Source organism: Accipiter gentilis, chromosome 22, assembly GCF_929443795.1.
Source record: "Accipiter gentilis chromosome 22, bAccGen1.1, whole genome shotgun sequence".
In the NCBI taxonomy this organism is placed as follows: Eukaryota; Metazoa; Chordata; class Aves; order Accipitriformes; family Accipitridae; genus Astur; species Astur gentilis.
The window spans coordinates 7010105-7023719 of record NC_064901.1 but is presented as its reverse complement, the minus strand read 5'-3'; the positions used below and the strand labels follow the sequence as shown (position 1 = coordinate 7023719).

General features: G+C 37.2%; 1 protein-coding gene across 2 annotated transcripts in view; it reads left to right on the top strand.

Annotated features, from left to right (window-relative positions):
• NPAS3 (neuronal PAS domain protein 3) overlaps positions 1-13615 on the top strand; it is a 622472-nt gene that overhangs the window by 172559 nt on the left and 436298 nt on the right. Inside the window, exons 2-3 of one of the 2 annotated variants that reach the window (XM_049825780.1) lie at positions 11056-11300; positions 11413-11463. In XM_049825780.1, the coding sequence (XP_049681737.1) occupies positions 11056-11300; positions 11413-11463 (296 nt within the window). The remainder of the gene's footprint in view (positions 1-11055; positions 11301-11412; positions 11464-13615) is intronic. The other variant, XM_049825779.1, reaches the window with a different exon arrangement.

The following is a 13615-nucleotide window of genomic DNA, read 5'->3' as shown; positions in this document are numbered from 1 at the left end:
TTTTTCCACCAAAGTCTTCTGCCCTTCACCAGTGTTTGCATGACAGTTACAGAGTTGCCCTTGTTCCAGAGGGTTAAAAAAAAAGTAAATGTAGTCCCTGTGCAAGGGACATCTGTGGAGCTGTAGCCTGTCATGGAATATGTAAGCAGTAATAAAGTTATTTCACTGGTGGTACGTGTGAAAGAGATAGCTGCTTGTGAAAATCTTGCTGTCTTGTGATCTGCTGAAATTAATTTACACTAAACTGCTCAGGGTTGAAATCAAGGGGGCTAAAAATGAAAGGCCTTGCAGCTCAGTCATACTCTACTGAGGCAATGGTTCAGCAGCTAACACTGCACCTTGGAGAGTGGAACTTGTGCTTCTGGAAAAATGAGCTTCAATAAATCCATCAGTGAGCTTCTGGAGGCTTGCACAGGCAACGGGGTCTTCTTAAGACTGCAAAACAAAAATTTTGCTTGTGCTGCTTTGGTTTTGAGCATTCAACAGATGTATCTACACCACCGTCCAGACAGGTGGTTGCATCTTTGGGGTTTTTTCAGATGTGCGGAAGGTATTTTTAAACCGGGTAGCTTGAGTATCAATGACAGTGACCTCTATCAGTATAGGTTTTATCACAGGCAGCAAAAAACATGCAGGGCTCAGAGCTGACGTTGGTCGTGTAGCTCATTGTCTGTCCTGGTGAAGTTATATTGTTGTCAGTTTTAAGATAGCTCAGTAGTGTCTCTGTAAACTGCAGTAGCTCCTTTGGATTGCAGTGGCAGTGTGTCCTATATCCCTTCAAAGCTTCTTCACAAAAGGTCTTGTCAAGACTCCCATTGGTGGGGTTTGAAACTACAACTTGCATATGTTCAGCATAGATCCATCAGTGTAAGCATAACTTTTACATGGGAAGGAGAGAATTATGAGATGATGAGGATGATAATTGTAAGAGTGAGTAGGCAGATAAAGCATTTTATTTTCTTTAGAACGGATCTTGATATATAGTAATTGAGAGCACACCACCAACAGATTATTTATGTGGCAGCAGTGCAAGAGAGAGGTTGGAATTCCTGCCTTTTTTTCCTGGCTCTGGAAACTAAATTGGAGCGGATAGTTACAGAAAGCACAGCCAACTCTAACAAAATCCCTATTTAGGTCATCTGTAAAGACCAAACAGGGGATGTCTGAATGCAACATTGTGCTCTTGGGCCTTTCAGCAGTAGTAAAACTTCATGGTATAGACAAACTACCTTGCACAGACACAGCTTTTATTTTTAAAAAAAAAAAAAAAAAAAAAAAAAAAGTTGTTTGGTTGGGTTTTTTTTTTAACTGTGCAGCTGTTTATGCCAGAGCTACCACTGGTAAAATAATGTTCTGGAAAATAATGGCCGTAGCTGATAACAAACACTCCAGCAAAAATTTCTGCAATAGCTCTGACATAGGTGGGGAAAATAGCAGCTGTTTACTCATTCTTTAAAATATTAATTCAGAACCAGATCAAAACCCCCTAACCTGAAGTGTTCCTTCTTAAAGACAGTACTCACAAAAGGAGTACAATAAGAAATTTGGATTCTGTTTGTTCATTTCAGAGTGATTTATTGATCTACTTAGCCCAAAGTGTAAAGCTCGTATTTAAACTGCAGTATGCTATATAGCATATTTAATATGGTATATGAGATAGCTTTAGTCTAGGTTCTCCAAATACGCTATCTGGCTTTGCAATTTGAAGCACTACTTTTGCTTCAAGCAGGTACACGTCATATGCAGTAACTTCACGACTCTCTTGTGCGCTTGTTTTCCCAAATCACATAATGGGTGCACGTTTTCATATGTTTGTGAGATTGCCAACATTCAGGGCTGTAGTCACAATCTGGCAATAGTGTACCTGTGCTATTTCTTTGGTTACCCATAGAAATACTATAGTATAATTGCACTTTTCATCTTAATGCTGAATAAATTACTTCTTTACATATTTGGTAATATATTCTCCTGTCACATAACTCTTGTTATTGTTAATTGGAATTGCTTATGCTCATTGAAGGAGGAATACTTTTCATCCTGTTTTGAATGAAAATCTGTAATCTTGAATTTGTTTCTAAACTTCAGTCATGAGGAGAGCAGTGCAGGAAATTGCTGCTGTTCCACCAAATTAGCTTCTCAGATATCCTTTTAATTGGAGACCATAACTCAGATTCTTAGTATTTTAGGAAGCTGAACAATACAAATTGAAATACAGATATTTCCAGTAAGGGCTCAGTTCAAAGAAGGCTTTTATACACAGATGAGTCTGCTAACAAATAGCATGTCATATGATAATGAGACCATGTTTTCTTCGGCAGTTTCACATTTCCTAACTGCACTGCTGTGAAATAAGTGGAGTGTTTATCTACTCTCTCTTAAACTGACAAATCTCTGCTAGGGACGAGTGTGCCCACTATAGACAGAACATAGGTACACAAAAAAAGTCTAAACTCTCAATCAGAAACACACCACTTTCAAATGCAATATATTACACTTGTTCAGAGCATTCATTTCCGCCAAAGCACTCTGTTTTTAATGTAAAGACTTCAATTTATGTTTAAGAACAAGCAAACTGTAGTACTTTGACAGCCGTTCACACTTAATTTCTTTGCATTAAACCAACAGCATTCTTTTCCACAAACATCCATTGTTAGGACAATGCTCTCAGACGGAATTTATGAGAAATGGAATTATGTTACCAAGGAGATAGCATTTACTATAATGAAGAGTAGATCCTAGAAAATGGCCCCTTTTACAGCAGCTCAGAACAGAGCCACAAAAGCAATTGATTGGTCTTGGCATTTAGTCTTATATCAGCTGTGTCATCCATAGCTTCAGGAGTGAGAACACTAATCTGAAGTGACATTTCTGTTCTGGCGGGCTTTTCTGCCCTGATGAAAGCAATTACTTCATTCCTAAATGATAATTTGCAGGAGTTTCAACCACTTTAATTGATAATTTTTTGTTCTGAGAAGTTCAATTGTGAAGTGATTAGCTGATTTGGTAAATAGAAATTTAAGGTGTGAAATGTACAAGTTGCTCCAAGGTAAAGTGCTGTTTATTGGGTGCTGCAAAATTGCTTGATAAAACTGCAGTTTCTCTATTATTATGAGGCTGTGGCAATTGCTTAGTTCAACGTAGGAAGAAAAAAAGATCAAAACAGTAGTGCTCTGGTTGTAGTTTGGGTTTGAACTGGTGTGTCACAGCTCGCTTAATTGTTGCCGTATCAAAGTGTACATTAGTTTTCAAAGAAAGTATAGGATGGTGAGTTTGTAGTCCTTAAAAACCTGCCAGGTTCCTATTATTTTGTTCTAATGACTCACTTTGGAAATAAATCCTGTTATTTAAACGTTGCAACAAAGGTGCTTATTGGCGATAAAACATTCAATTTAATGATTAGTTCAAGCATACACAAACCTTTTCTTTGAACCACATTTACATATTGAAAATAAAAGAAACCTCTTCTGTCAAACAACAACCCCTAAAAAACCACCCCATGTCTCACTAATATAATAAAAAGCTTGGGTTAATATAGGTATGATTTTTTTTCACAAGTTGCACGTTATTTTTACAATAATTGTTAAAGCACATTTGGCAAAATGTATTTTTGCTATCTACAAGGAAAAGAGGTTTTTTTTAATAGAAACCAGTTCTGTGATATTTTCCTATATAGTGAAAAAATAATGGTCATTTCATGTGTTAAATGAGAAATATAAAGCAAAAATGAAGGTCAAACTGATTTAGCACATCAAACAGTCTTTGTCAGCCAAGCTTAATATATCCTGAGTTTGTGGAACAAATGAAATTTTGCTGCTATGTTACACTTTGCTTCCAAACAACCATTACAACTGGTTTTATATATTGTGTGAGCATCAGACCATCAAACAGTGCATCTTTACTGACGTGTTGCTGCAGTGATGATCTACAGCAGCAATCTGCCATTTATATAAGGGCAAAATGTGCATCTATATTTAGTTGTGAAATTGGCCTATTATACTCTTGATGTTTACAGAGGCTAACATAAATTAATGATGACAGCTATGAGCAGTGCATTAGTTAAGCAGCAGAGTTTTTACCTTGAACTTGAAGGTTCCAGCTTTAACTTCAGCATATACTATACAGCTTTCTTCACACATTAAAAATAGTCTTCTGAAAACATTAATTTTTCTTGGACAGCATTAAATGGCTTCAATTTGTGGACTATGCCATTGATGATGTCAGATAATGGTTTTGTTTACGTTTTTGGCAACTTTTGCCCTGTAAGAATGGTGATATTTATGGTGTGGCATAAATGAACGCCCCTGAAAAGTGTTTGCTTATTGAAAGGGTCTGCTTTGACTGACTTTGAACTTAGTCAGATGTCAGATATCCCTTGTCTGATGAAAAGAACAATTTGAGGAAGCAGTGTGACTCTCTAGGTTATATACTGCGCTTCCACCTGAAAGTCTCCTCATGCAGCTCATGTCAGAGCAAGTATAGATACTGTAGTAACTATAGATTCCAGTTAACTATGACCACAGATCTGACAAGTATGCAGGTGTTCAAAGGTTCATGAGTTAAAATGCTGAAGTCTTTGATGAATTTTTGATGGATGAATTTTTAATACAGGTCGACCTTTTTCCTTTGAGGCTGCATGCTAGATTAATTGATAAATAGTGAGACTGAGCAATGTTCGGATCTCCTAAGCAAACAAGTAGAAAAATCCATAAAAATCTCCCGTCTGACTTCTCAGATGTACTTAAAAAAGAAAGAAGGTGGTAAAATTTAATGTGGCTTTTGATTCTCCTCCTTTCCTCTTCTTTGAGAGGCTTTACCCTCACAAAAGTACTCTTTTCTTTTAAACAGCGTAACTGTTTTTTGTTACTCTTAAAGTTCTTGTACTCTCAGTTCAGAAACAATCTGTGTGAAAAGGAAGTCTATGAATAGGACAGCAGAAAAAAAAGAAAAGCAAAGAAAGGGAGAAAACATCAAGTAAAAAAGTTGTCTCAAAAGAAAAAAATCCCCAAAGATAGCAAAATACTGTGTAGAAATTAGAGGTAAACATGTTAACATACTTTCAGCTTTTCAAAACTAATGGAGTTATTCTTAGGAAGTTGGAGAGGATTTTCTTTTCTTCTTTTAATTCACATCTACAAGAACATTATCTCTCTTGCGTCATTGTTTTGTACTTGTATCTACTATACTGGGAAAATATCCAGTTTCATGCATATTTGTGAGCTCTCTAGAGCATAACCTTTAGAAAAAGAGAACAATAACAAAAAACCCTTTACAATAGGAGGCTTTAGGCTCCTGCTGCCACTAGTGGTGATGCTGACTTGCTAGACTGGACTTTTCAACTGCAATATGTGCAATTATGAAGTGCAGGTTACTCCGCTTTAGGTTGGATATTAGGAAAAATTTCTTTACTGAAAGGGTTGTCAGACATTGGAACAGGCTGCCCAGGGAAGTGGTGGAGTCACCATCCCTGGAGGTATTAAAAAAGCGTATAGACTGGGTACTCCACAACATGATTTAGTGGGCATGGATGATGGTTGGACCCAATGATCTTGAAGGTCTTTTCCAACCTAAATGATTCTATGATTCTTTACTTCCTCCATCTTTCCCCAAGTCTAAATCTTTTTTTGGAGTCTGAAAATGTGCACTGCTGTTCAGGTGAATATCCACTTGGATTGAACACTCTTTTTGAGATGTCACTATTAACGAACACTTTTGAAAAAACCTCAGGCATAAGCAGAGTCACACAGCAGCAAAATAAATAACTATTCCAAATAATTGGGTCATTTCAATATTGATGCTGTTCCATTCTTTGAACTTCTAATTAAGTATAATTGTCCCATGAGATCAGTGAAATGAAAGCAGATTTTTATGGGCCAGAACATGGCCTATGGGTGGCCAGCTATAGGTGGGCTTGGACATTATCTTAATGAATTGCCCAGGCATTAAGTCAGTTTTTCTATGTATCTGCTGTTATAAATGGGCTGAACTGCCTTTACTGTTTGCACTGGTCAGTTTGAAGTCCCAGAAAAGATTCTTCTCAAGAATGTGGCTAAGTGAGGCAACAGGTGATAGATTATTCCTGTAATAGATCAGAATGTATACATATTCATATTAAATTGTCATACTCATCCACTACATTGCATTGATATAAATACAGAAATGATGTAAATAGGTTATTAAAAAAAGAGGAAGGCATCTGAAGTTGATCTAAATACAAAAATGTCCAAAGTATGACAATACTATGTCATGTCATATTAAGATAGAACAAGGTAAGAACAAGATAAGAGGATCTTTCTAGTGTATCTCATATAGAATTGTACAAATGCACACCTGTGGACTCAGGAGCAGCATAAATTTATTTCCTTATGTAATAGTACAACTAAACTCAATAGCAAGTAAGCATTCTTCTATTCTTTATGTTGGAAAACAATGCACACAGAAGGACATACATAATTGAAACAGGGGGGGTTGGTAGGATTGGATCACTTGGCTCCAGTCTATTTTTTTTATTTTTTTTTTTCTCACAGATTCATTGCGTGCTCTAATGTTGCACATCCTTTCCACATATCTGATTTCTGTGAAATGGATATAATGTCCGTCTGACTACAGCCTTTGGAGGGTTGGATAATGTTTATAGTGGACCTTTTGATCCTTGAATTTAAAAGACTAGACTAATATAAAAATACACACATGTGCATATAGCTTCATTCTCTATAAAGCTTGTTATAAACATTATTAGATATTAAGTATTATTGTTGTACTGTATCTGGTTTTGCTGCTACTAATCCATATTGTTGTTAGAGGCTTAAGAAATTTGCTAGTGGTCGATAACAGCTGAATTAACAAGTATGATATTGTTTAGTATTACAAGATAAAGTGCTCTGTTGTGGTATACTGTTGTGCTTGTAAAGTTTCTCCTGAAATCGGGGAGGATTTCAATAGAATTATCAAAAATACTGTGCATCCTTTGTGAGAGTTTGCCATACTTCTCTGCTCGTAGTTAATGAAAATGAGCAAAAACTATGACAGCACACCGCAGACAAGCTGTCCGTTGGCTGGAGCCATTGTATCTGGAGCTCAGCAGCCCGTCTGTCCCTCAAATCTTGTTTTATGGTCATCGCCCCAAATCCAATCGCTATTTATGACAAGTACAGTGAGGGTGCCGTAAAACCCCACTGGTGCTGTTATGTGGGGCTGAGCAGGAGGAGGCCAATATCTCTAAGAATCCCCACTTGGGGGGTCTTGCCTGCATCAGGTTTAAGGGAACAGTGTAGGTAAAATGTAAATGCTAGCTGCCTTTCTGAAACTGGACAAGTCTGCAATATATCTACTCACATGCTATATTTTGAAATTGTAGACTGAAATATTTATTTGTAACCACAACCATTCCCCCGTTTTCATTCAAAATGCAAACTCATGGAATTAAATTATTTCACTGATTTTTACTGCCTGATCTGAGACACAGAACAGAAGTATTGATATGCTAAAAAATCCTTGCTAATGTAGGTCAGTGCATCTGTTGATATGCTGTAACATGTTTGATTGCTATTATATGCTGCAAAAATTAGGAGCTGTGATTGTCCCATCTTTAAAGTGACAGATGATAATCTGTCAGACATGTGGAGGTTGTGGGTGTGTGCACACAGATATGGATGCATGTATATGCTTATGTATATAAAATATATAAAATGATGTGAAATAAAATATGAAGCAGGTTAAGCTTGGAATGACCACAAGCACAATGAAATCACAAGTGAGTTATGAGTATCAATAAAACTTTTATGCAACACCATATTATCATGTCTTCTGCATCTGCTGTGTCTTCAATAGAAAATCTACTTTAGAAATGTTGTGTACACCATTTTAAAATTATATGGTAGTATTTATTGTACCCTTTCATCTGTAAAAGCCAGACTCCCTTTATATCAGTCCATCTGGAAAGGCCCTAAAAGGAAAAATAATATATATTTTAGAAACCTACTATCTAAAATAGCATTAGTTTTCTAGCCATTGAATATCCTGTTTATATGGTACTGCATCTCAGAATTATCAGGAGCTAGCAGCTGGAAACCTCTTAGTCTTGTTTAGTGGACTCTGTGTGTGGAAATTCTTTGAGAAGTATGTTCTTAAGGGAACACATGAAGTTTTGCCATTGTATAACATCATCCTTTGATATCATACAGTGATGCACTCTGATCGAATTATCTGAGCTCTTTCCCCTTCTCCACAAAAGGCAAAGAGGGAGCAATATTTATATCTCCTAGGTATATTTCCCACTTTCTTGTTGGTACTGTGGATAGCTTATGTAGATTTGTTTGTCTGTTGGGGGACCTTCTCTATCACCATGTAAGAGCTCTTATAGGCGCGATGCTTGCTTTCTTGGTGCTTTCTGAGTGTTTTTGAAATCCACTTAGTAAACATGGGAATAGTTTCCCACACTTTGTTTTTCTCATTAGGAGGGCCTGTGGCTATTTTTAAGTTTTTGTGGCCTGATACTCTAGCAAGTTCATTTATGTTACCAAGATCCACCTCTAATCCCAATGTCACGTGAAAGGACCCAAGATGAGTTTTGCTTCTGTGTCAGCACCACTGCTTTCTGTTGTGAGCTTCACACCCTTCTTCACTAGCATCCTCTTGGGATTACCAGTGCCAGAACTTTGCTCTGTTTAAAGCATCTGAAGATGAAGCTGTTGTTGCCTATCAGAATCACAGGTGCCAGAGAGGATTAACAGTGATGTTTAGGTCATATCTAATGAATTCCTGCATCCTGCTGAGAAAATCACTGCTCCCAAATTAACGACCCATTGTATCAGAATAACTACAGTGTCCAACGCCACAAGTGTATTTCACTAGTGGAATTATGTAGAGTAGAAATTAGGACTTGTGTGCACATTTTGACAGAAGCTGTTTCTAAATTTAGCTTAATGCACTGATGCCAAGAGGAGAGTGCTACAAGTTACAAACTCCTTGACTTGAGTCACTTGTGAAGCTTCCACAAATGACAGTATACCAAATGGCTGGGAGGAAAAATGTGTTATTGATAATACTGTTTCTCAGGAGTTTCTCTTGTATGTCTGTTATAGTAGCTCCCCATCCCTTGTACTTTGGGATTTTTTTTATTGTAAAAGCTTGAATACACATAGGTGGCTTTCAAAGGATGCTGTTTACTTACACAGGTAACCTTACCTTTCAGCTTAACTGACCCACTGCACGCTGTTAGTGGTACAGCAATGCATAATATAAGTTTACATTGCAATGTATTAATCAGTTTCAGCAATCTTCTGAACCCTATACAGGACTTGTAAATTGTGGATTTAGTAGTGTTGCTAAGGAATATTCTATCACCATTCAATTCCTAACTTCTTTCAATTTCAAAAGTTGCTGGGATCTGTAAAGTTTCTGATTTGTTTTACTAGGAATCTCCAAAAGGCCGTCTTCTTACATAGAGGTGTAATTAAGTGCTTTGGAAAGAAGGCATGAACCTCTTGGTGCAGACTTTCAGAATAGAAGTAGAATCTCAGCTCTTCTGGATTCCTGAAACTTGATCTGGGGACTTGAGGTCCTCAGGCTTGGCTTCTGGAGAAAAAGAAGTGTGATGGCAAGTAGTAAAGGCCATCCCTTGTGCCATGAAAATGAGATCTCACTTGCAAACAATTGGGCAGAGACACTTGCCTGCCTCTCCCTTATGTTGCTGTTGTAGGTATTTAGCTTGTATAGGGTATCTTAATCTTATTTCACTGAAATTAATTGGACAGTTCACACCTCACAGAGCTGTAGCTTCCAGGTTTCTACGTATACATAAAACATTTCTATCAGCTATATTTAATGCACCTTTTGAGGGATTTTACAAAATTTGAAATTGGACAGAGATGCATCCGCAACAAGCGTTGTGAAATCTTATTTTTCAGGTACTTTTCACCTAGAATATAACTTATAAATCTAGCTGCTAATGGTCTATATAGAGTTCATAAAGACAAGTTTGTACTTTAGTGTGGCATTCAGTAGGATGGTGTATCTTTACCTGTGGGTAAGGATGTGGCATTTCCTCCCATATCTTCACCTCACCATCTCTATTTCTTAGCCAGACTGTCTTTTTAAATATAGTTGCTATTAGTATAGAATTGTGTAGGGAATATAGTTTGTTAAGCATTCAGGGAAAGATCAGGGGAAGACCCCAGTGGTTACCCGCTGTCATCACAATGTGCATTCAGCGGTTTTACACCAATTAAACAAATAGCCCAGGAGTCAAATAGGAGTTACCTTCAGGTGTTGCATGTGGGTGGTAGCAAGTGATACATTGATGCAACAGGACTACATGTCTTTGGATTTCTGTCTGCTTCGGTGAAAAGCACAAGGTCCTTTGACCAAAAAGTTGTCAGTCTGACGCATATGTGGCAGTGAATTACAATCAGAAATGTGAAGCAAGTAACTGTATAACTGCTTGCTCATCCCTCCAACAAAGGTTGCTGTTCCCACAGCAAGGACAGCTGAACAACTCATGAAGAGCAGCTTCATGAAATCCAGGAAGGTTTACGTTATTGTGCCAGACTTAAACTTCTGTGGCTCAGAAGCTACTGTACAACCTGTTTGGTCACCTTGGCTGCACTGCAACCCTTGTCAGAGGTGGCATGCACTTTGGTCATCTGCTTTTAACCTCCTTTTCCCAAGAGTTAGAATTTGGCACAAATTTAGACAAAATTGGGTTACAATGGGTCAGGAGAAGCAATAGCATCTATGCAGATAAACCCCACATGTACACAGCATTCTTGGGAATCTTTCTTGCGACTGGCAGCAGAAGGAGGAAGGACAGGCTAAGAAGAAAGTGGCTGAAGTGAGTTGGGAGTAGTTACTTAATATGTTGGCTACCACTGAAACTCAAATATTATCATTAGTTTTAATCATTCAAAGACTGGAGTACCATTAAATATATCCTGATAGATTCAAGCATTTTGAAAAAGTGGTAATTTGTATAGAAGACCAACAGTGAAAAAGCAAATTGATTAAATGGGACAGAACACTAATATTGATGAATGTCCTATTTTGTTTATTTTCTTTCAGTTTACAAGCTTTGAGGAAGGAAAAGTCCCGAGATGCTGCTCGGTCTCGCCGGGGAAAGGAGAATTTTGAATTCTATGAGTTGGCAAAATTGTTGCCACTGCCTGCAGCCATTACCAGCCAGCTTGACAAGGCATCCATCATCCGACTTACAATTAGCTATCTGAAAATGAGGGACTTTGCTAATCAAGGTGATCCTCCATGGAACTTGAGAATGGAAGGACCTCCACCTAATACATCAGTAAAAGGTATGGAGTAAATATGTTGTATAGTATCGAATATGGCAGCCTTTAGTAACCTCTAAATTGAAATTTTTACCATCATCCTTTCTTCTTTCCCTGCATATCAAATCCTTTAAAGGGATACAAATGTGGAAATCTGAGGTCTGCATGAGAAAGACACCATGTGAAGGTGAAATAAACCTCTTATTTTATTATTTATTTTTTTTTATTTAACAACAAACCTATTGATGTAACTATTACAGCTGTAAGTCTTCTGGGTGACGTAGACTAAATTGTTTGAAGTTATTTAGCAATGATTGCGTTGCTTTGTTTTAATATTTTATATAAGGATGCACTTGAGAGGAGCATGGCATTATTCCTTGCTTTGAGGACTCAGTCTCTTAACTCTCTGGCTAAACCTTAAAGGCAGAATCATGTATTTCTGAAATTCGAGAGCATCACATCCGAATTTTTAAATCTTCACGTTATAGACTAGCATTTTATTTATCATCTTGTAAAGTGTATAGAAATTATTTTGACTTCTGAGCAAGTAGGCATCTATCAACATTTCAGCTGAAATTTTAAACGCCCTCTTTTCATGCTCAAATAAGCAGTTGGGCAGCAAAATCAATGTTTTAGACATGAGTTGCCACAAAAGTCAGGTAATAGAGGAATCAGACACTTATTTTAGAGCTGTGTGCGTGTTGGTCCTCAGTAGTGTTTCCAATGACTTACATAAGCTGGAGTTGTGTGGGGGTTTTTTTTGTTGTTTGTTGGTTTTTTTTTACTCACGCTACTTATGTAGATGAGTGTGGTCTTGCTGTCTGATAAGTATTTTAAATTAGGGAGCAAGTTACATTAACAGAACTCAAAGTTACCAAAACCTGGGAATTGATTGTCCTGGCTTTGACAGCACAGAAGACTACTGTTTTGTTTTAGCTACTGATCTCATATTTTGGAGGAAACTTATTTTGGAAAGAGGCATATGAGATTTGAGCACTTCAGGGTTTTTTCCACTCATTATGAAACTTGAGCTCTTCATCTACACTAAACTAGATAGAGTCTATATAGCATGAGGCAAAAGAAAAAGCCACCTTTAAGGGTGGAGGGAGGAGAAGGACATAGAATCTTATTTATCAGCCCACAACTGCCCATGAAGCGTTACTGGTATTGATGGTGCAAAGGGCTTTTACCTGCTCTTGCATTGAAAGGAAACAATACTAGTTAAGGAAAGTTATAATTTTCAATGGACAGAGATAGACATGGAGGGCAAAAAACAAAGGACTTTCAGGCTGATGATTTAGTAGCTGGACATATTTGTGTCATTGCATATATTTCATTTATATTATCTGCCACATAATATATAATTTTCATGGAGAAAAAAAAGGTGGTAATTACATCATCCAGAGCATAAGTGTAACATGGTTCATCAGGCTTCTGATATAATATGCAAATGTTCCCCATTTTTTCCAGGATGAGAGTTTATTCTTAGGCAATTAAATGGTGTTTCAAGGCGGATGTAAAGTGGACTCTGCTGTGCGATCTATGATGTGTCTGTTAAAATAAATAATTCCTCCCAAAGTTCCTGTAGCTAACAGACATGCAGTGTTGTCCCATATTACGGAAAGTCCGATCTTTGCAGATCTCTGTGTATATTTTCAGAGTATCTGGGATCTGTTTTTCATTATCCTCTTGTGGAATATATACCTGAATAATGAAGCTTCCTTTTTGTGCAAAGATTCTAATGAAGAAAAGAATTTTAAGGGTGAACAAAACCTTATTCTTGGATGACAGCATAAATAGTCTGGCCTAGATTAACACGTTTCTCCCTATAAAAAAGCTAGGTCAACATTTAATGTCTTTTCACCCTATCTGATATAATAATCCTGCTTCTCCCCCTATCTGGTGATATAGTTCCCATTCCTCTAGGCATACGGGGTGTGGGGGAGCTGGGGAAGAATTTTTGCTCTTCTCCCTCCCTGTTTGAGTATTTAGCTTTATACTAACTGGGATTATATTATTTATGTGCCAGTGTATTGAAATAATGCTTGATGAAACAGTGTTTCATTGTGTGAGAATTCCCCATAAGCAGCTTTAACTGTATAGTAAAGGTATATTTTATTACTTCACCAGTTCTCCTTACATAGAAACCTGTTAACACACTCTGATCAAACATTCATGAAATTACATCAAAAGAAATTAATTTTCATTTATTAAGGTTACATTTGCTGCCCTTGAAGAAGTTCATATGGATAAACAAGCTCACATAAATAGCTTGCAGCTTCACGTGAAGTATGGTTGCTAATCCTACAATAAAACACTAGACATCATACTTTGTACGT